General features: G+C 39.8%; 1 protein-coding gene across 2 annotated transcripts; it reads left to right on the forward strand.

Moving 5' to 3' along the window:
- Positions 1-13,341: 13,341 nt before the first annotated feature.
- On the forward strand, positions 13,342-18,270 carry LOC147432262 (uncharacterized). 2 transcript variants are annotated; one of them, XM_086492217.1, is made up of 6 exons: positions 13,342-14,048; positions 14,553-14,637; positions 15,487-16,700; positions 16,777-16,890; positions 16,978-17,138; positions 18,065-18,270. In XM_086492217.1, the coding sequence occupies exons 1-6, from the start codon at positions 13,491-13,493 to the stop codon at positions 18,117-18,119; spliced, it is 2,187 nt and encodes a 728-aa protein (XP_086348343.1). In that variant the 5' UTR covers positions 13,342-13,490; the 3' UTR covers positions 18,120-18,270. The 2 variants fall into 2 exon arrangements, with proteins under 2 accessions (XP_086348343.1, XP_086348342.1); XM_086492216.1 differs by lacking the exon at positions 18,065-18,270 and adding an exon at positions 17,238-17,796.
- Positions 18,271-20,613: the final 2,343 nt, after the last annotated feature.

The raw sequence follows: 20,613 nt of genomic DNA on the forward strand, positions 1-20,613 counted from the left end.
TGCAAGAGGAAAAAGAGCAACTCCAAGTGGCTCTAGCAAAAGAGAAAGAAGATGTTGAAAGCATCTACAAATATTTAGAGAAGCAAGTTGATAATACTCCAAGTTGTGTGAATCCTGCGATGGCATCAAGCACACCCTCTCCACTCTCTTGTCTATCCAAGATGTAGTTACTCCTGCCTCCACCTCACAACCCTATACGAAAAATGTTGAAGAGCTCACCTCTTTGAAAGCAAAGCTTGAGCAAGAAATTGTAGTAGCAACTCCTAATGGCCAGAATGCTCGCAACAAAATCCCAAAGAGCAAAGAGCTTCAAGAGCAACTGTCAAAGGCAAAATAAAACTTCACTGCTTAAATAGAGATGCACGCCAAAGAAATGGAATTGGGTGCTCTCAAGACAAAGACAATTGTACCACTCACCCAAATATAGCATATAGAGTTTGAAAGCATTGGCAAGCCCCCTATGGACTTATTAAGTACATCATCTAAGGGAGGATTGCAAGAGCTCAAAGAAGAGAAATAGTCTTTGGATGCCAGAGATGAGCTCACGAAGTGGATAGAAGACATGCCTGAAGTGTCTCACTAAGAATATAGGCTTTACAAGCTTAAGGTCTTAGAATCGGCAGCTTACTGATGCTCAAACCTGATGAGCATTTGAAAAATTTTGGCCATGAAATTGTCACTTTAGCATTGATGAAACAAGAAACCCTCCGCTAGAAAAAGAAGCTACTACGAGCTCTGGAGCCAAATGCCAAAGGAGATTATGAAGATGTTCCAGTGACAACAGAGAAGGTGTTTCTCATCTTGGAGAGCCAACCACTCGGGAGGAAAAAATGGTTTGAGAAAAATTCCAAAGAGGAGACAACATACATGAATGCTCCCCAACATTTAAGGATCGACCTCACATATTACCTTATACAAGAAGGCAATTATGGGAGACGTACTACACACGGAAGAGTAAGAGGCCATCAATGCTCAACTATCATGCTCAAATATCCAGTGATTGCAAAGCTTGCTCACAACCATAAACCCATAGAGTCATATGTGGTACATATGCTCAAAGTTGTAATCACAATGATGAGCAATGTCTCAGGCCTTACCTGCCAAATGACATACAAGATTGCCAAGATGATCCTCACATGTATCGAAGCATTTGAAAACATCGACAAGATTGAACACCCTTGGGAGGTGTTTCTAGAAGGAACTGATGGCCTCAGCTAGAATATGGAGACAAAAGACACCTCAAATATTATCATTATGGGGATGTATGCATAGGTGATGTTCCTACCTTCACACTATATGCAAAATTTTGAAGAAGCCTTCATGACGAGATTTTTTGAGCTGGACTCCACCATCTTCAACCCGCTCACTAAAGATATATAGGCAAGGTACATGGTGTACTAGATCACATTGTTGAACAACCAGTTCAAAGATCTCTCCATCAAAACAAATTATTTCCATGGAAGCAAAGTTTAACAAGATCACAAAGACATTGGAAAAAAGGAAATTTGACTACTAGAGATTCCACGACTTGTATGAGGGCGTGCAACCTCTAGGAAGGGGGGAGTGTTTGACCGCACCCTCCTAGTTGACTACACCTTGTCCAAGCCCATTTTTGATGTAATTTATTCTATGTTTCTTGACAAGCCTTATAATTGAGTCTATGTAATTATGATCCAAAAGTCGTACACTCTGAGTTGTAATATTTTATCATGAGCCCAAAGCCACGTGAGCCAACCATTGGCCATTTAAAAAAACCTAGGTATATAAGCCAAAGGATTTAGTTGAAAAAGACACCTTATCTTTTGGATTTTAGAGAGTTGTGTACGTACGACTATAGGAGGCTACTTAGCTACAACTTGTAACTCATTTTTCTCTTGATATGGTAGTCCAAATTCAATTTTGAGAAGTGCATTGTGTTCCTTTTTTCATGCTCTTTCACCTAAGTATAAGCATTTCAAGTTTTGATGTGGTTCACACTATGTGTCTGTGAGTCTTATCTGCAGATTTGAGTGCTAAAATCAATGATTTTTGACACTTTTGACCATAGGAGAGTGTTATTAGAACTTAGGGTGACCTATCTAGACTATTGTGTTGTAGTTTTCATGATCTGGAACATGATGAATCATGATTTTGGTACCATGTCTGATGACCACCAAACTTTGAGACTTGTGCCCTTAGACCTAGTACACCTTCCCTTAAAGTTTTGTGATGATATGAGTCTATTTAGTTGATAAAATAACGTGAGATATAGAGAAATGAGATAGGACTTAGGTATATTTTTTTATCAGAGAGTAATGGTTAGCTTATTGAGTCGATATGTTTTCTTAACAGGTTCACTTCTTGAGGTTGACGCCCTCAAATAGTCTATGTGCCCCATCCAAGTCACTTCCATGAGTATTGACATCTTATGTTAGTGCGAGATAGCTATGCTATTGACGTCCATCACGATGATCCGCTAATAAATAATGAGTCATTTTTTTGTGCAAACCACCTTCCTATGTTTAAAATAAATTTATCTTTTGAGTATAATGTTATTTGTGTATAAGTATTAGCCTATAATACAAGACCAATACAAACACACACACACACGCACACACACAATACATTAGATGGAATATTTTGTTTAAGTCAATTAGATTGAATGTTAATCTAATTGATTTTTGTGTGTTTTCATGTGTCTTTTTTTGTGTAATTATATTAGCACTACTTTGGTAACCTAACACGGCATAAAATTGTCCTTTCAGGGTTTTGGGAAAAAATAAAATCCTCCTATGTATGTGTTTGTAGAATTTATTTGCGTCAGTCAAAGCTAATACCACACTTTATGATGGAAAACAAAGAGACACTCACAAATCGTCACTATATGGTCATGAGGAGCTCTCAAAGCCAAAGGAGTGCTCAATTTGACCAAAAACAACATATTTGCTTTATGATCCCCATTTTACACAAGGTACAAAAATCTCCTGAAACGAGCTTATTTTTTGCATAAACATCAATGTGTTCTTGACCAAAGTATATGGTTTTTATAGGCCAAATAGTTTCTTTTGAACATAGAATTAGGTACAAGAAAGTGCATTTTTTGCATACTATTGACCTATCATCAATGCTTCTATGCATACAAGCATTACCTTTATAAATGCTTTCACTTTACACACTTTGGTTCTTTACTTTCATGTTCAAGCACAAAAACATCAAAACATGTCTCACTAGGACAATTTGGAACACACCTATGAAGAACAAAAACTACAAAGATAAAAAAAATTGGCTTCCATAATGTGGCCTTCCATATAGCATATAAACCTATCAAGTTGGTGCCAAATTAGAATTGTACGCTTATATTTGCACCTAATTTTGAAATGTACCATGTTTGTTGAGTGAAATTTAGCAATTTAAAGAAAACATAGTATTAACTCAAAATAACTCTGATTTTTTGTAAAATGGAAACTCTGTCCCACCTTCATGTTATTTTCTATTCAGGGTATCAGGTGCCACAAAACTCAAGCAAGAAGAGTTACATAGTGACAAATCCAGAAACACGCTCAAAATTTTCTTCTGATTCCAAAATATTCATCAAAATGTGAATTTTACTAGCAAATAAACATAGAGAATTTTCCACATTATGGACCATAGCTCAATACATAGGCCTTTCATTTTTAAGAAGCATAAAAACACCTTTATAGCTACCTATGCTAGCTATGTAGCACTTTAAAGGTCACTAAGCTGTGTTTTGGGTGATCTAATGCCAATTTCATGTAAAATCGAGCACATTTTTTTGGCTAGAGTTAGGTTTAAAATTTCATTTAAACCCAACTCTGAAGGTGGAATAATTAGCCCGAAAAAATTCCACGTTTTTTTTTCATGTCATAACCTAGCTTTGTTGATATAGAGCACTTTAGAACTTCCTTGGTATCTCAAGCAATAATTCTAGGAGATTTGTTAAATTAAGAGGATACACAAGTATCCAAGGATACTAAAAGTGTCTTGCTACCAAGCCAATGTTAATCACATCAATGTTAAATAGTTTGAATAATTAAATATTAAATAAAATAGTTTACTTTTGGGATAAAGGTGGTGTACCTCTTACCGGGGGCCAAACATTCCAGCCATCCACTCCGTTTACCTTTATTATTTATATAGAAAGAAATAAGGAGTTGTCTCACTATCAGATTGAGAGGTTGCTCCACCCACATTTGTTCTCTCTTCTCCACATAGAGCACACACCACCTATGCTTGAACCACTTTCACAAGGACCTTCAATTGGTGTTAGAGCTTGGCTATGGTGGTGCTCTCCTTTCTTGGTTGACCTCCCTCTCCAATCAGAGCTAAGGCTACTAGCCTTAGGTGAAGTACACACAAAGATAATTGAAAGAAGAATCTATTGTTTGTATTGTATAGAGAGTGTAGGAGGTGACGAGGCAATAAGAAACCATAATGGATCATAAACACTTTTAAATGAATGATAGAATATGATGATCACTGGGATGAAACCATGATTGTATGAAAGTTTTGTATGATTAAATAGCTTTAGCATGCAATTCTTGATGTATACATCTCTCTTTTAAAGCATTATCATGAAGTTTCTTCAGTACCTATAAAAATATTTAAAGTAAAAAAAACCAACAAAAAATCTTTTTTTCATAAAACTCTTGATCTTTTATGCATATATATAAATCACACTTTGTATGATGCATCAAAGCAATCAAATGATTTAACTCAGCCTACAAAATTCTAGCAAAGGCTTTGAGTTTGAGAAACTCAATCGCTTTTGGAGAGCCTTATACATGAGACACAGACTGGTTTTGTCAAGGAGTGTAGCATCCTTGTTGACAACATCTTCACCTTCTGGGAGGCGTTGCACTAGCTCATCTCAAAGGCGAGGATCTTGTGACACTCCTTCTCGACTTCAAGAAGGTGTATGACAGTGTTGATTAGGACTTCCTTGAGGGCACTTTGCGGCGGATGGGGTTCTCAGATGCATGGATCAGGGGTGTGTCAGCTCTCTACAGACGAGCATACAGTTCACGCTCGGCTCTCCAAGGCTTCCCTCTTGCCCCACATACTCACAAGATCTTTTTGTTTTTTTGGTTAAACTCACAATAGTGAGTGGATGTATTTGAACTCACCATAAAAGAAAAAGGTAAATCGTAAATTAACCTAAACTGTTAAACAAATTCTTCTTTAACAAAACTAATAAGTTAATCCTAAATTCTAAAATAACTTAAAAGGATAAACCATCCTTAAACTTTACAATAAGTCCACTTTCTTCAGAGAAACCCTGATTAACAAAACCAAAATTAGGGCACATAATCACTAGATCTTTTTGTTTTTTTGGTTAAACTCACAATAGTGAGTGGATGTATTGAACTCACCATAAAAGAAAATTACAAAGAAGCCTCAATCTCATCCCGAGCCTTGTGGGCCCGCACAATACACCAATAAGTACAAAGCCTTCAACAGAGGCTAGGCATAACCCACCTTATCCACCATTAGGTGTCATGACGACGATAATCATCTGATTCCTCTCTTCCGTATTCTTCTTTTTTCCAATGGTAATCATTAGTTCCCTGCTTTCTTAGATAATCTCAATGAAGCTGGCTACTGATAAGTCATTCTCAAATACTCGATGATTCTTGGTCTTCCAAACTTGCTGAAAAAAGCAAAAACTAACTATTGAGTGTAAAATAGTGTTGCTTGGCTTCCCATCACCTTCCCTCCTAAGAACAAATCGTTCTTGAAGAACCCTATCTTCCAAGTCCTTTGGATCCATTTGCATATCTTGCCTACTAGGCCTCTAATCACTAGGCATTCCTTAAAAAGGTGAATTGCCTGTTGGCAAAGCACCCCACAACACCTTCCACAAAAAGATCTTATACTCATTAAATCTTAAAACATAAACTCCATAACTTAAACTACCCGTAAATTTTTAAGCCCTAAAATGCTAAATCCTAAACGTAAAACTTAAAGTATCCCTACACATAACTAATCAAACCCTAAACTTAATTAGCTTTAAACCTAATAAATCAAAGTTAACGCTCAATTGTTCCATGCTCCACCTTTAGCTCATTGAGATAAAAGTAAGCTTTATGGAAAAGAGTTTATATGGAGACATTGTGATGACCAAGAATGCAAACCATGGCCTTGTGGGGGAGTGGTTTGAGAATGTAGAACCTATAAAGGATCTATGAAATAATGCAGTTAAGAAGAAAAGAATAGAGTCTCTCTAGGGGGGGCATTATATTTCCTAACTTTCATAGACTCTATTGAAAGATCTGGGTCTACCTCTTGAAGAGGAAAGATGAAGTCTTTAGTGTCTTCTAGTAGCTTTGGTTTAGGACTGGTCAGGCAAGAAGTTGAAGGCTTTGTGCACTGACAATGGGGGAGAGTACGTCTCCAGTGAGTTTGACTTCTGTAGAAAATGAGGCATTAGAAGACAATTTACTACACCGTACAAGCCTGGTCAGAATGGAGTTGTTGAGCGCATAAATGAAACTAATCAGAAGAGGGCCCCTTCCATGCTATCCATGGAAAATTTACCTCAAGAGTAGAGGCTATTATTACAGTGGTGCATATTATTACAGTGGTGCATATAATCAATACGTCGCCTAGTACACCGTTGAACTACAAGATTCCATAGGAGATGTGGACATGCAAGAAACTCAATTATGATAGATTAGATGTGTTTGAGTGTGTGGCACTCTCACATGTGCCTAAAGAGCTTAGAAAGAAGTTGGATCCCAAGTTGCATAAATGCATCTTCATTGGCTATTGTGCAAATGGAGAGATGGGTTATTATCTGGGTATTATCTCTGGCACCCGGAGTCTTGAAGAGTTATTTGTAGCTCACAAGTGATCTTTAATGAGTCAAAGATGCATATAAAGCCTATGAAAGAGACTGAGTATCGCAAAGTGAAATTCAAGGACGTAGTCTCAAGTCCAGTTACACAAACATCTTAGTCCATTAATGATGTACCTATCACTAGTAATGCTTGAGAGAGAGCTAGTGATGCTCCTGAGAGAGCAGAGTCCAACAGTCAGGCAATAAGAAGATCTACATGTGTATCTTGTGCCCCTGAGTGTTTTCAGCCAGGGTTAGACTCCTTCCTGGTCACTGACTACGGAGAGACTACCTGCTACCAAGAGGCTATTGAGATGGAAGATAGTGTGGTCAGAGCAGGCAATGGATCTGAGTATCACTTTATGAAAATGAAACTTGGAGACTGACACAGTTTCCAGAGGTAAAACAAGTCTTGCCTTGCAAATGGGTGTACAAGAAGAAGTACACAACAAAATATCCCGAGCCTAAGTATAAGGCTAGATTGGTTGCTAAGGGTTTCAAGCAAAAGAAAGGTGTGGACTTTGATGAGATTTTTTCTCCAGTGGTTAAGATGACTACATTGCATCTTGTGCTTGGACTAGTAGCCACTAAGGACATGGAACTTGTCCAGATGGACGTGAAGATGGCTTTCACTCATGGGGATCTTGATGAGGATGTCTACATGAAGCAGCCAGAGGGTTTTGAAGTCAAACCTGAAAATCCTAAAAGGGCAGAAGTGGTGTGTAGATTGCATAAGACATTGTATGAAATAAAGTAGGGCTCAAGGAAATGGTACATGAAGCTTGACAAGTACATGCCGTCCCAAGGTTATATAAGGATCTAGGAATATCACTGCTTGTATACCAGGAAGCTGAACGATGGTTCACTTATTATCTTGATACTCTATATTGATGATATGCTCATTGTTGAGAAGTTTAAAGATGAGATTGATATCTTGAAGAAGTCAATTAGCATACAGTTTGCTCTATGAAGGACTTGAGGATGCAAGCCACTTTCTTGGTATGCATATCAAGCGGGATACAAAACGTGGAATACTGGAGTTGTCATAGGAACAACATATCCACAAGGTCTTGCAACATTTTAATATGCAGGGGGGAAGGCTACATTGAGTACCCCAATGTATGCATAAGAAAAACTTAGCAAGAATGATGCTCCCAAGTATGATGATGAGAAAGCAAAAATAGCCAAGGTGCCTTCAATAGTTGGCAGTCTTATGTATGACATGGTAGCCACAAGACCAGACATTGCTTTTGTAGTGGGAGTGGTTGGAAAATTTATGGCCAATCCTGGTAGAAAGCACTAGGAAGTGGTGAAGCACATTTTGAGATATCTAAAAGGTATGGCAGATAAGTGCTTGCTCTTTGCAAATAGTGATGCAACAGATGCAGATTATGCGGGTTGTGTGGATAGTTGAAGATCTACATCTGGTTATAGTTTCCTATTTTTTGGAGCAGTCATGTCATGGAGATCATGTCTCCAAATTTTTATGCCAACTTCTACCACAGAGGCAGAGTATGTGACATTTTCTGATGCTAGCAAGGAAGCTATATGGTTATCTCGCCTAGTGGGATATCTTGGCATTACTCAAATTGTAGTGTTGTATTGTGATAGTCAGAGTGTGATGGTGTTAGCAAAGAACCCCATGTTCCACTCCAAGTCAAAACACATAGAAGTTTGTTATCATGTGGTACGTGACATATTGGCTAACAGCGCATTGGGCTAGTCAAGGTTCATATGGATGACAACCCTGTAGAGCTCTCACAAAGAGCCTATCCTCTGAGCGGTTGGCACATTGCATGGATATGATGTGTGTAGGGTGAATCCATAGGATTGCTTCACAACTATACATGCATAGACCATTTGGGCCAGGTTGGCCTTCAAGTGGGAGATTGTTAGGGTTCATAGAAACTTGCCAGACACCCATCACATTGATTTTACTAACCTTATCTATTATTTTGATCATATAGAACAATAAGGAGTAGTGGAATTTAAAATCCTCACAGAGAACTCCACCAACACTCCATGTTTTCTCTTCTTCTCCCTCGCACTTCACACACACCACACACTTTTTAAAAATAGATCTTTTTATTGATTTGTTAAAGGAGTCATGAGATACAATGGGGATGGTGTGCCCCTTTTCATTTCCTTGCAAAGTGATGTCTCTACCCTTGTGTTGAAATGCTACCAACACCTCTCGAAACTTGATTGAAGCAACCATACATTCAAACCATGGGGCTCCAAGCAACACATACTCATTCTTGAGTGGAGAGATGAAAAATTCCTCTTTGTCCACATACCCTTTCATGTGAAGCCTTAGCTTTCCAATCAAAGGTGTGATTGGAGTCTTTGGGACTTCAAAGGGTCCTTCAACAACATATGCTTGTTCCATCTCATGAGCATGCATCCCTAGCAATGATGCTAATCCCACAAATATATAATTGTGTGTGGAACCAGAATCAAAGAGGATGAGTGCATCATGTTCTCTCACTTTGCCCCATGCATAGCATAAAGGAATTCTAGGTGGAAGACCGCCCTCTTCTTGAACAAATTCCATTGCAGTTCTAGGGGGTTCCTTCTTTACATGCTTCTGAGGGTATGCGTGGTAAGAGTGGCCTTGTTCACCACATTTAAACATCTATTGTCTTTAGGATAACATGCTATATCTCTAGGAGATAATCGATTCTTACCTTGGTGGCCAGATTTGTCTTTAGGCTTCCCACTTTTGGTAGAAACATTTTGATTCTAGCTTTTAACTTTCTCCTACGGCTTGTCCCTCCCATTCTTTGGTCTTGTTTGAACCTTGAAATTTGATGTTGGAGGCTACCATTGAATGGTTGATAGCCTTTTGAATGGTCGAGTATTTTTGTGCATGACATAGTCTCTCCAATCTTTAGGGAGCCCAACACCAAATTGCTACTTTTGTTTCAAGAAGTTGATGCAAGCTTTAGGCTTCGCCATGCCATAAGCACTTGATCGAAGGCCGTGCTGGATAAAAATTACTTCATGATAGCAACTCGGCATGTTTTTTAAGTCTTTGAAGCTTCTCCCTTGGAGCATAGGCTTTCCCACCAATGATGTGCTGATTTCTCAAGATGCATGGAATACATCTTGCTAATCGCACTTCTAGCTGCACAAATTGAAGAGATGGAATCTCTAAAATTTGGTAGTGATCGTGACTAGGATTCTCACTTAAAACACTTCGTTGAACTCAATCCCAAGGCCCTAAACACTTGGAAGGTGATAGGTTATTGAGAAGAGCATGGAAATCTTCCTTTAGACCGAGGATTGCATGGAGCTTCAAGAGCCAGGAAGATAGAAGCACCTTTGCTCTCTCCAATGCAGTCTCATAGAAAAACAAATGCGTTATATGGCTTGAGGCAAGTATTCAAGCAATGGTATCAAAAACTAGATACATTTATGTAGTCTCATGAATATAAAAAGATTCAAGAGGATCACTGCTTGTACACGAAGAGGCTTAGTAATGGATCACTCCTTCTTCTTGTGTTATATATCAACATGCTTATCATTGAGAAGAACTCTCTTGAGATTTCCAATTTAAAGCAAATTTTGGGTCAAAATTTTGCTATGAAGGATTTGGGAGAAACTAGTCACTTTTGTGGTATGCATATCACACGTTACATTTCAAACGGAATTCTTGATTTTTCTCAAGAATCGTACATACATAAGGTCTAGCATGGTTTCAATATGTAAGGTGGGGAAGGCATTGAGTACACCAATGTCGGCATATGTGAAAACTCAGCAAGGACGATTCTCTTAAATTGGATGCTGAGAAATCTGAGACTTTCAATATTTCATATTCCTTAGTTGTGGGCAGTCTCATGTATGTTATGGTGGCTATGAGGCCAGACATTGCATCTGCAGTGGGAGTGATGAACCGTTACATGGCTAACCCTAACAAGAAACAATGAGATGTAGTGAAGTATATTCTCAAGTACTTGAGAGGTACAACAAGCAGGTGCTTATGCAATGATGCATACGTCGTTGGATATGTAGATGCATACTATGCACGAAATGTAGAAAATGTGAGGTCTACATCTAGCTATGTTTTCATATTTGCTGGAGGAGTTATCTCTTGGAGATCATGTCTTCAAGAGTGCATTTCCTCTTTTACTACAGAGACTGAGTATGTGGAGCGTTAGAGGCCAACAACAAGGAGAAATTATGGTTGGCACATTTAGTGGGAGATCTAAACAAGGATCAACAAATTCCATTGTTGCATTGTGATAGTCAAAGTGCCTTTGCTTTGGCAAAGAATCCCGTGATTCCGTTTAAAATGAAACACATAGAGGTGAGGTATCACTTCATACAGGATGTGTTGGCAGATAAGCAGATCGAGCTTGTCAAAGTCCATACAGATGACAATGTGGATGCTCTTATGAAGAGCTTAGCTTTGGAGCGGTTTGCATGATGCATAGAGTTGACATGTGTGGTGTGAAGCCATTGTCATGCTTCATAGTTGTACAAGTTTTGTTTTACTCCAATTAGTCCACATTGGCTATAAAGTGGGAGGTTGTTAGGGTAATGGCCAAATGGCTTTCCAAACAACCACTAATCTATCTATTAACTCTATTCTTCCTTATTCTATAGAAGGAGTTAGTGAGACATTGCTCACTATTGGACTCCACCAAGGAAGCATCTCCCTCTTCTCATCACCTTCCTCATCGCACACGCATACGCATACACACATGCACGTGCACACTCTTGCATCACACACACATGGAAACCCGCCAAAAATCTCCTTTTTCTATAGATATTGTAGATGCACATAAAAGAGCAAGAGAATCTCAATAGATTCACAAATCTCCTCTCTAATCCAAACCTAACTCTCAACAAAATCTTAGCACAAAGCTAAGACAAGCTGCTTCCCAAAAGAACTGTTTCCTTGAAGAAAATCCATAGAGAATACACCCTCTTGATCTGAATGCCTCCGCAAAGTATCTTCTGCTATGCTACTCAAAACATAATTATGAGGGATTAAACGACTTTAAGAGAGGGTTAAAACATCTAGGTCACCTAATAAGAATACTCTAGGATGCTTCCATTAAAAAATTCCCAAAAACTACCTATAAACTACGATTGCATGTGTGGACGTGAAAACACAAGTAGAGACTCCGGAAATCACATTGCTCTGATACCAAATGTTGAAGATGATGAAATAGGAAAAGGGAGGAAAACAAAAACAACATAGAGCAGGAAGAAGATGCAGAAGGAGAAGACACAAAGCCTAAGCACTAGAACTTTGTAGTCTATCCTATATGTATTAGATTGATAGATACATAACCTTAGGGCTACACAACTTATAAGAAACCCTAACAAATAAGGTGTACTTTCATACCAAATGTCTTGGGGGGGAGGGATTCAATGGGAGAAAAGTACCCATGATGAAGCGTGTATACACACTAACACTACTACATGTCTACATGAATTTACACTAAATTTTGGTCATTACGTATCCTCCCTTAAGGTGATATGCATGTGTGTGCACCCCATGCATGCTTGCTTCATTGCAACCCTAGTTGTGGAGGCAGAAGGGGAGGTAGGTCAACTATGCTTGCAAAAAAACCCACTAGAACATATTTTGATTTCTTTTCTCAAACCAATCAATATCTACTCCAACTTAATGCTCTAGGCTTTGATGTAGAGCACTTAGCAAGTCTTCTTTAATTAACTCACTATCTACGTGAAAACCAAATTGCAAGAAAGGAGAGTTTGTTAATCTTTTGATAAAAGAAGAGGTAGGTCAACTATGCTTGAAAGAAAACCCATAAGGACATATTTGATGCCTTTCTCGAACAAAAACCATGTCTACTCCTACTCAATGCACTAAAATCTTTTGTAGACTACTTAACAACTCATCTTTTATTACCTCACTATCTACCATGAATACCAAGCTGCAAGCAAGGAGACCTTTCTATTTTGCAATAAACATAGATAAGATTGAGGGATACATGGTAGTTTCAACAAGAAATGTATTTTCCAAATGGAATGATACGACCAAAAGGAAGCAAGAGGAAAACTCCCTCTTCATGGCCTTGTTTCTCTGACATCCCGATCTCTCTATGCTCTTTCATTATTGCATTATGATTGTTTCTACACCATCATTATGCGAATAATGTATCGGTTTAATCAAAGAAACATAATCAACCTTGGAGGAGTAAAATGAGTCGTGTGTGTGTGAGTGTGTTTCTCCGTTCTCCTAGCCGAAAAACACTCATTCGTCATCCTCAACACGAATTTTGCTCCATCTCTCATCTTGTAGTTCATTACATTTCCATGAGACCCAAATACATAGATCTCTACAAAGGGGAACTCTAGGGCTTGTGGAAGGTTAAAAGAAGAGCCATTTCGAATAAGGACCAAGGAAGGAAGGTAAGTTGCTCTCTTTCTTGTCTGCCTTGCGCGCTTGTGTGTGTGTGCAATTTTTGGCAATTGTTCCGTTGCCCGGCAAAATTCGAGTCGGGTTGATGATGTTGTGATCGACCATCTCCACAGTCACCTCTCCTGCAAGCGCCGACTTCAGCGATGGCAACACGTGTTGCCTCTCTGCAATTGGGCGTTTTCTTCTGAGGCTTCCCTCCTCTGTTGTTTCAGCTTCCTACATCAACACAGTTTGATTTCATGTTGCGTAGGAGCCATGGGTGGGGCTGGTCTCCTCGTCAAAGAGGAGCCTCCAATATCTAGTGATACAGGTAATGGAACATTCTCTCCGCAGAAGAAACCTAGAAATGAGCTGTTGTCTTCAAGGAAGAAGAGCAGGGGTATGTTTGCGTCAGATGCTGGTTTCACAAAGGATGCTGTGGGTGATGGCCATGCTGGATTGCCTTTGAATTTCTTTCTGGATCTAGCTGAAAGGCAAACTTCGATCGAACCAGCTGCAAAGCGGATGAAATTATGTGCAACGAGACCGAAAGTATTTGACGTGGAGTCTATGATGAAACATGTGGCAGACATTGTATTGGTCTTGGCAGGGTTAGGCCTCATACGAGCTGGAAGGGATCCGACCCAGGAAGAACGGAGGCTTCAAGCAGAGGCATATGGCCACCTCGGTTTTCTAGTGCAGGAACTTGGTCCAAGGGACCTTGTGTCTCAAGATGCGGTTGAGAATCTCATTGAAGATCTTGGGTTGCGCAAGCCGGAGGGTCAGGAAGTGAAGACGTTTGAACAAATACTGGAGGAGTTTCAGCCGCCTGCGGTAAGTAATGCTTTGCTAATCCACTATGCATGTATATCCTGTACTCATGATGAATCTTCTGCTTTCGGCTGCCCTCATACATGGTACAAAAGACACGAACAGTGACAATGTTAACTATAATTCATGAAACTGCCCATACATGTTACTAGAATTGAGTAACAGTGAAGGCGGCCATGGTATTTGAGATTATGAAATGCATCACCATTGTATCATTGCTTCTATCGTGATCGCATGTGTCCATTTTGCTTGTGTGTGGGGGGCCTTGCAATGCCCACAAGCAATATAGCGTATTTATTTACATAGTATGAAGGTGAAAACATTTGTGAGGAAGAATCATCCATTTAGGCATGGATGATGTGATTAATCATTGATTGACCCCCCTTTTTCTTGTTGTCTTTATTGCACCTTTTGTGATGATAATGCTATTATTAGCAGTTGCATGGGCAGGATTTATAAACAGGTAGTAGATGGCTGAGCTCTCATGCTAACTCGTAAGAATTGCAGGTGGATCCTGCAGGTGTTGGCATGGGCACATCGACAACCGAAAGGACTATGGACGATTCTGACCCTCATAAGTTTCTACTTTCCGGTAAAATCATTGTCTTAAAAAGGAATTCACTGTCTTTTCCAATCCGCCAGCCTGTATGCTGGTTGGCTTGAAAAAACTTTTATATGTACTGGTGTATTTCAGGTGTCACCGCTAGACATGTAGGATTGGTTTCATAACTTAGTTTCATGGTTGTCCTGAAGCACTATGTGTCATCTGCAAGTTTGGCCTTAAAATTGTATCAAGCATAGCTGGGTTGTAGGAAACACTACCCAAGAGGCCTGGAAACGCCGTTTCTGCGTTTCCAGGCAGAACGAGTGTTTCGTTACCTTTTGAAATGTCTGGATAGGTGGGTCAATATAATATCTAATTTGAAAAACTTATGCTAAGAGTGGGGTTCAAACCGTAGTCTTTTAGTTTTCTTAAGAAAGCCTTTTATCTAAATTTTGTAATGTTGCATAACCAGAAACTAAGAGCATTCTCTGCATACCAAATAGAGAACGAAATCTCTCATAGAATACAAAAATTCTTTGCAAGATTTTCCTCTAAGCACGATCACAAAGAACCAAAGCCTCCCTTGTACAGACATAGATGCGAGAGAAAGACTATGCCCATGAGTTCTTGATGTTACGGGGCATTTCTTGATGTAGTATTCAATATCTTGGGATCTTTGTATGCTTGTCTATGTTTCCTAGTCCTGGAGTTTGCTGTTTCAAGGTGTTTTGTGCAGGAAACATTTCGCAACTTAGTTTCATAGCTTATTGTTAACAGTGTTATGGGATCAACATCATTTCATTTGGGTTAGAAATATGTTGGATTATGGCTTTTGGTTGTTTAGATAATAATTCTATTGGAAGATTTCTCCTTATGTATTCATTATTGATTGTGCAGCCTCTAGATTTCTTCATGGTGCGAATGATAGTTCTGATCAGTCGGAACTCACTTCACAAGGGGGTCTCTTGCAACTTGAAGGAGAAGTTTCACCGTCTGAACAGGATGGTGAGGCAGCTGGTTCACACATGCAGTTTACTCAGGCCATTCATGAGCTCCTACAGCCTAGATACCCTCCCGATTATCCATTCCAACCAGCTCATTCAAGAGTTTTTATGACTGCGGCAATGCCTTGTGAAATGTGCAAGGTGGTTGCCAGGGAGACAGCCAGTGTGCTTGTATGCGATACTTGTGAAAAGGTATTTCACTTACGTTGTTTGCAATCGTACTTGATGACGGGCATTCCAAAAGGTGACTGGCAATGCCCCACTTGTAGTAGTGACAACAACAAAGACAAGGACCAAACTTCCAAATATGGGCGAGTCAAGGCTGGTTTTTCTTTCTCTGATGCAAATGGAATATCAGGGAAGAGTCCTGCAAAGAGCCCCTCTAATGCACAGAAGACAAAGCAGCCAGCCACCAGTAGTGCTGATGGAAAAATTAACAAGGAAGCTTCAGGCAAAGTAACATCACCACCAAAGCAAAAGCTTGATGATCAGGCTCCCGAATCTAGCAAAGCATCTCAAAAGATCCTAAACCATGGGAATTTGGGCGGTAGCTTTACTGCTCTGTTAGATAGTTTTTCGCAAGGTGATAGCTTGAAAGGAGGCCAGGCTACTAATACCCATGAGCCTACCACCCACCCTCAGGTTCAGACCACCACACGATCTGCTTTCCTGCGTTCTCAAGTTGGGCAATCTCCAACAATGTTACCCGCAAAGCCTCAGTCTCAGCCGCCAAAGGGTGGAAAAGGGGCTGCAAAAGTAGTGGGAAAAGATCTGCAATCAAAAAAGCCATTAGAGTCGCAAAATGTCAGCTCTCATCCGCTTGATGTCAGCAGAGCAGAGAGTGGAGAGAAGCAGTCGAACTCTGTTGAGGACTCTGAAAGCTTGGACGAAACTTCTGCAGGATCAGGTGAGGAGGCAGATTGTGAAAAGGTTTCAAAGGAACCAGATAGGTTTGGTATAGAGTGGGTTGGTGATGCGGTACATAGAAGTGATGGGAAAAAGTTCTATTCAGCATGCACTGTTGGTGGTTATACGTACCGGCTACAAGATTGCGCATTGTTTCGTCCAGAGACCCCTAATGTTCCTCCATACATTGCTCGGCTGCAGGTGACTTCCAACCCATATACCTCTGTTACAATAACCGTTGAACAAGCTTCTGATGGTGGGTGCTTTGTGTATATAGGCTCTTTGGGAGGATACCAACTCTGGAGCAAAGTGGGTTAGGGTAAATTGGTGCTATTATCCTGCTGATATGGCTATGCTGCCTGGCCGTCCTTCCAATCCAGAGGTTCATGAGGTAGTGTGGATTCTAACTTGAATAATCTAAAGCTAGTTGTGTTTAACTATTTGTGATTGAATAAGAAAGTTTGCCCTTTTTCAACAGGTTTATGAATCCAATCATGGGGACAATAATTTGGTGGGGACAATTCAAGGGCAGTGTCTAGTATTACAGCCAGAAAGCTATGCTAAGGAGATGGAAAGACGACAGGAGCTTTTGAAAGGGGGAAATACAGGAGAGGGCCTTGTTCCAATTTTTCTTTGCAGGTAGCTTATATTCTTGGAGCCTACATGCTCTCATTGTTCTCTGTAAAGGTACTTCAAAGTTTCAATTAGTTGTGACACTAGAATTGTTGTGTTGTTTAGGTGGCTTTATGATGTGGCTACAGCAACCTTCAGACCTACAGCAGGAGCTCCTTAATTCGTTTTAGAACATTATCCTGTAACATTCTCTTCTAGTGATGGCTTGGTGTTGGTGTAATCTAGCAGCCACATTTTTAGGGTCTTGCTAATTGGTTAGAAACAGACACATTGAAAATTTTTGACTCTACCCAATGGCTGATTACTGCTAACATTACTATACGGCATCTCAGTGAAAACATTGGAGTCCACCGGTCCGCCCTTTCAGCTCCCTCAGCAGTTTTCGTCTGAAAGGGACGGTTTGCGTCAAGTGTAAACAAGATAGAGCTGTCAGGTCTTGCAATGATCACCACATTTTCCTTGTAATTGTTCATCTTCGACTGACCAACGGGTTAGTTTTGTATTTGTGTAGTCCTTGGAATGACCTTATGGGTTACTTTTGTAGGTTTCATGTATGTGGTGATTCCTCTGTTGCTTCTGCGGCAACAATTGTGATACTGTTCATTATAATGGGCCAAGATTAATTTTTTAATTACTAAGGAGTTCCATTTTGTACTCTACTGCTGTGGCTGGAGTCATTTTACTTGTGTATGAAGCCTTTGAGTTGAATGTCATGACATGAATCAGTTGAATTAGGTTTAAAATTCAAAAGGCTGCGTTACTTGACCTCAAACAAACAGTTTTATGGTAAGGCTTGTTTTCATAACCTGGTAAGGCATTTATTTTCATTTGGATTTCTTCCTACCCTTGATTGGAGTGACTGCTCAGCTAGGTTGATCGTTTGCCCCTTTTGAGTTTGGTTGTGGCGGATAATTATGCGTTTATATCTGCAGGGGGTCGTGCATGTCATCTTTGGAGCAGGCATGGGGTGTCGTAGACCTTGCCTAGGGAGGGCCCCTCAGAGTGAGGTGGCTTTGGATTGTGTTTCTTCGTATGACTAACTGCTCTTCCCGCTGGAGCAAAGTTGTATATAGGTCTCGAGCAACATGAGGAAGACATTAAGGAATTTATTGATGTATTCATTGATGTTAGTAAACTTAGATCTGTATATGTCTTATGTGCGCGCGTGTGCAGGTGCACGCGTGTGTGCACAAAAATGATCCTTTTATTAGCTTTGATCTGTCCAAAGGTGGCTACATCTCCTGGTCAAGAGGGTACAGTGCACAAAAGAAAAGAGTCTCCTATGATCAACAAAATAAGTACAATAGTAGCTAAATTATTAAATGGGAGGGGAGAAAAGCCGCTAAATTGGCCTGTAACGAGAATGGATAATGTGGTCCATTGAAAAGGAGGATCAAGACTGGCATAATTGGGTCTGTTTTGCCTTCGAGCCTTGTTAGAGCTGCCTTGTATGCTCTCATACTGTCACTAGGAGGTGTATTTGTCGTGCTGTCTTCTTTAAATATGTATTACATATTTTTATTTATTTTATTTTTACTTGTTTTCCCCGTAACCCTTGAAAAGGTGCAAGTGGACATTGCATGGCCAGTGTGAGACGGTTTCGGCCGAACAGGTTTCTCACATGGGGAGTTGTTAGGTGCAGCGGAATGATTGTGTGCGCTTTGCTCAAGATGAGTGCTCCGAACTGTGCTCAAGGTTCCTTTTGTTCTTATGGAAGGTGGACCCTTTCGTTCTTAGTGAGAGAATGCTATGATCACAAAACAAAGTGAATGGACACTTTGCGTGCAAGTGTATGAGACTGAGAGATAGAGAGAGAAGAGAGATACGACACGATAGTCCTGCACTTTCTCCTTTCTCTTTTTCCGAAGTCTTTGAAAGTGTCTCAGCATCCTTGGGAGAACCAAGGTCTTGACCTTGTTGGTCTTGTGTGTCGTGTTGTTCCTCTCCTTGCGAGTGACTTTCCTCTTTTTTACTTTTACTAGATTCGTCAGATGATTCGAGATCATCGACACGTGGCTTCTTTGATTCTTCTTTTTGCCTCTGCTCTATCTTTCGCTTGAGCTCATTGTGAATGCGCTACCGCATGGTGCTAGCAATTTCTCGTTTTTCTTCAGCTTCCTGCCTCTTCTGTTGCTTGATCCTTTCCAAAGCCTCTGTTTGTCTACGTAGCAGCGGAGTATTCTTGGCTTCATCATCTTCTTTCTCATCATCCAGTTTTGTTTCTTGGGTTTGATGCTGATCTTGCTTTTGTTGGCGGAGCTTTTCCCTCAATGCCTGAGCCTCTTCCATTGTCCTCCTTCCATGAGTAATGGAGATAGCCTTTGCGAAGTGTGTAGCCTTTTTCTTCAACCAGGTATATCCCAGTGTGTATGTAAGGTCCCTCCCTAAACCCTAAAGCCATTCAGAACTTTTTCAGCCTAGAGAAAAAGCAAGACCGACAAAGAAGTTATGCGGACAACGAGATTTTACTCAAGAATGAAAAGACAAGGATATTTTGGATAAGAAATTACGTCGTCCCTATATTTTTTCAAAAAGATTAAGATTATTTTTATACTTCCTTGTGAAGATCCGTGTGGGAACTGATCTAAATTGAGAACTAGGAGAAAAAGGGACTAACTTAATTGAAAGGTAAAGTTAAGAGATAAGAACTAAGAAGAAAATTGGGGTCCAATAGCATTTGAGAAGAGAAATAGGGTCCAATACCATTTGAGAAGAGAATTTGGGGTCCAATAGGAATTGAGAAGAGAAATTGGGGTCCAATAGGAATTGAGAAGAGAATTACATCCACTTTTTTCCTATATAAGCACCCCCTCTCCTTTGTATTTTGACACATATATTGCTAAGCTACTTGCATACTTGCCATGCTCAAAACTATGCTTAAGTAAAGCAAGGTTTCCATTAAACCTTGCGCTTGCTCTCTCTCTCTCTCTTGAAGGCCAAACCCTCAACTCTCTTCCTCTTTTGAAGGCCAAACCCTTTGTGAAGAAGCTCCTCTCTCCTTCCTCTTCACCATAAATCCCTTTCCTTCCTCCTTGAGCCTCACATCTCTTCAAGGACTTCAACCCCACATCCCTCTTGCTTAGAAGAGGTAATCTTCATTTCTAGTAGGTTTAATTAAATGTGTTTTAATACTAGGAAGGCTTATGTGCATCATTTTAGGTTTAAGATTTAATGATAACCTTGAAACTAGGGTTAACTATTAAGAGTATCTATGCATCATAAAGCTAAGCTTCAAAGGTAGATTTGCACTCGTAAGCTAAGCTTTAATGGTAACTTTGCACTTAGATGTAAACTTTAGCGATTATCTTGCATTTTTAGGTTTTAAGATAAGAGTATCTATGCATCATAAAGCTAAGCTTCAAAGGTAGATTTGCACTCCTAAGCTACGCTTTAATGGTAACTTTGCACTTAGAAGTAAACTTTAGTGATTACCTTACATTTTTAGGTTTTAAGCTTTAACACTAGGTTGGTAATGGGACAC

This window comes from Adiantum capillus-veneris, chromosome 20, assembly GCF_014529385.1.
Source record: "Adiantum capillus-veneris isolate H3 chromosome 20, ASM1452938v2, whole genome shotgun sequence".
In the NCBI taxonomy this organism is placed as follows: Eukaryota; Viridiplantae; Streptophyta; class Polypodiopsida; order Polypodiales; family Pteridaceae; genus Adiantum; species Adiantum capillus-veneris.

What these genes read in the sequence shown, in the direction of transcription:
- LOC147432262 (XM_086492217.1), top strand. Translation starts at nt 13,491, where the DNA reads ATGGGTGGGGCTGGTCTCCTCGTCAAAGAGGAGCCTCCAATATCTAGT. An exon ending in CATACATTGCTCGGCTGCAG is followed by an intron (nt 16,701 to 16,776) that starts GTGACTTCCAAC and finishes TTGTGTATATAG; the next exon opens with GCTCTTTGGGAGGATACCAA. An exon ending in GTTCCAATTTTTCTTTGCAG is followed by an intron (nt 17,139 to 18,064) that starts GTAGCTTATATT and finishes TTATATCTGCAG; the next exon opens with GGGGTCGTGCATGTCATCTT.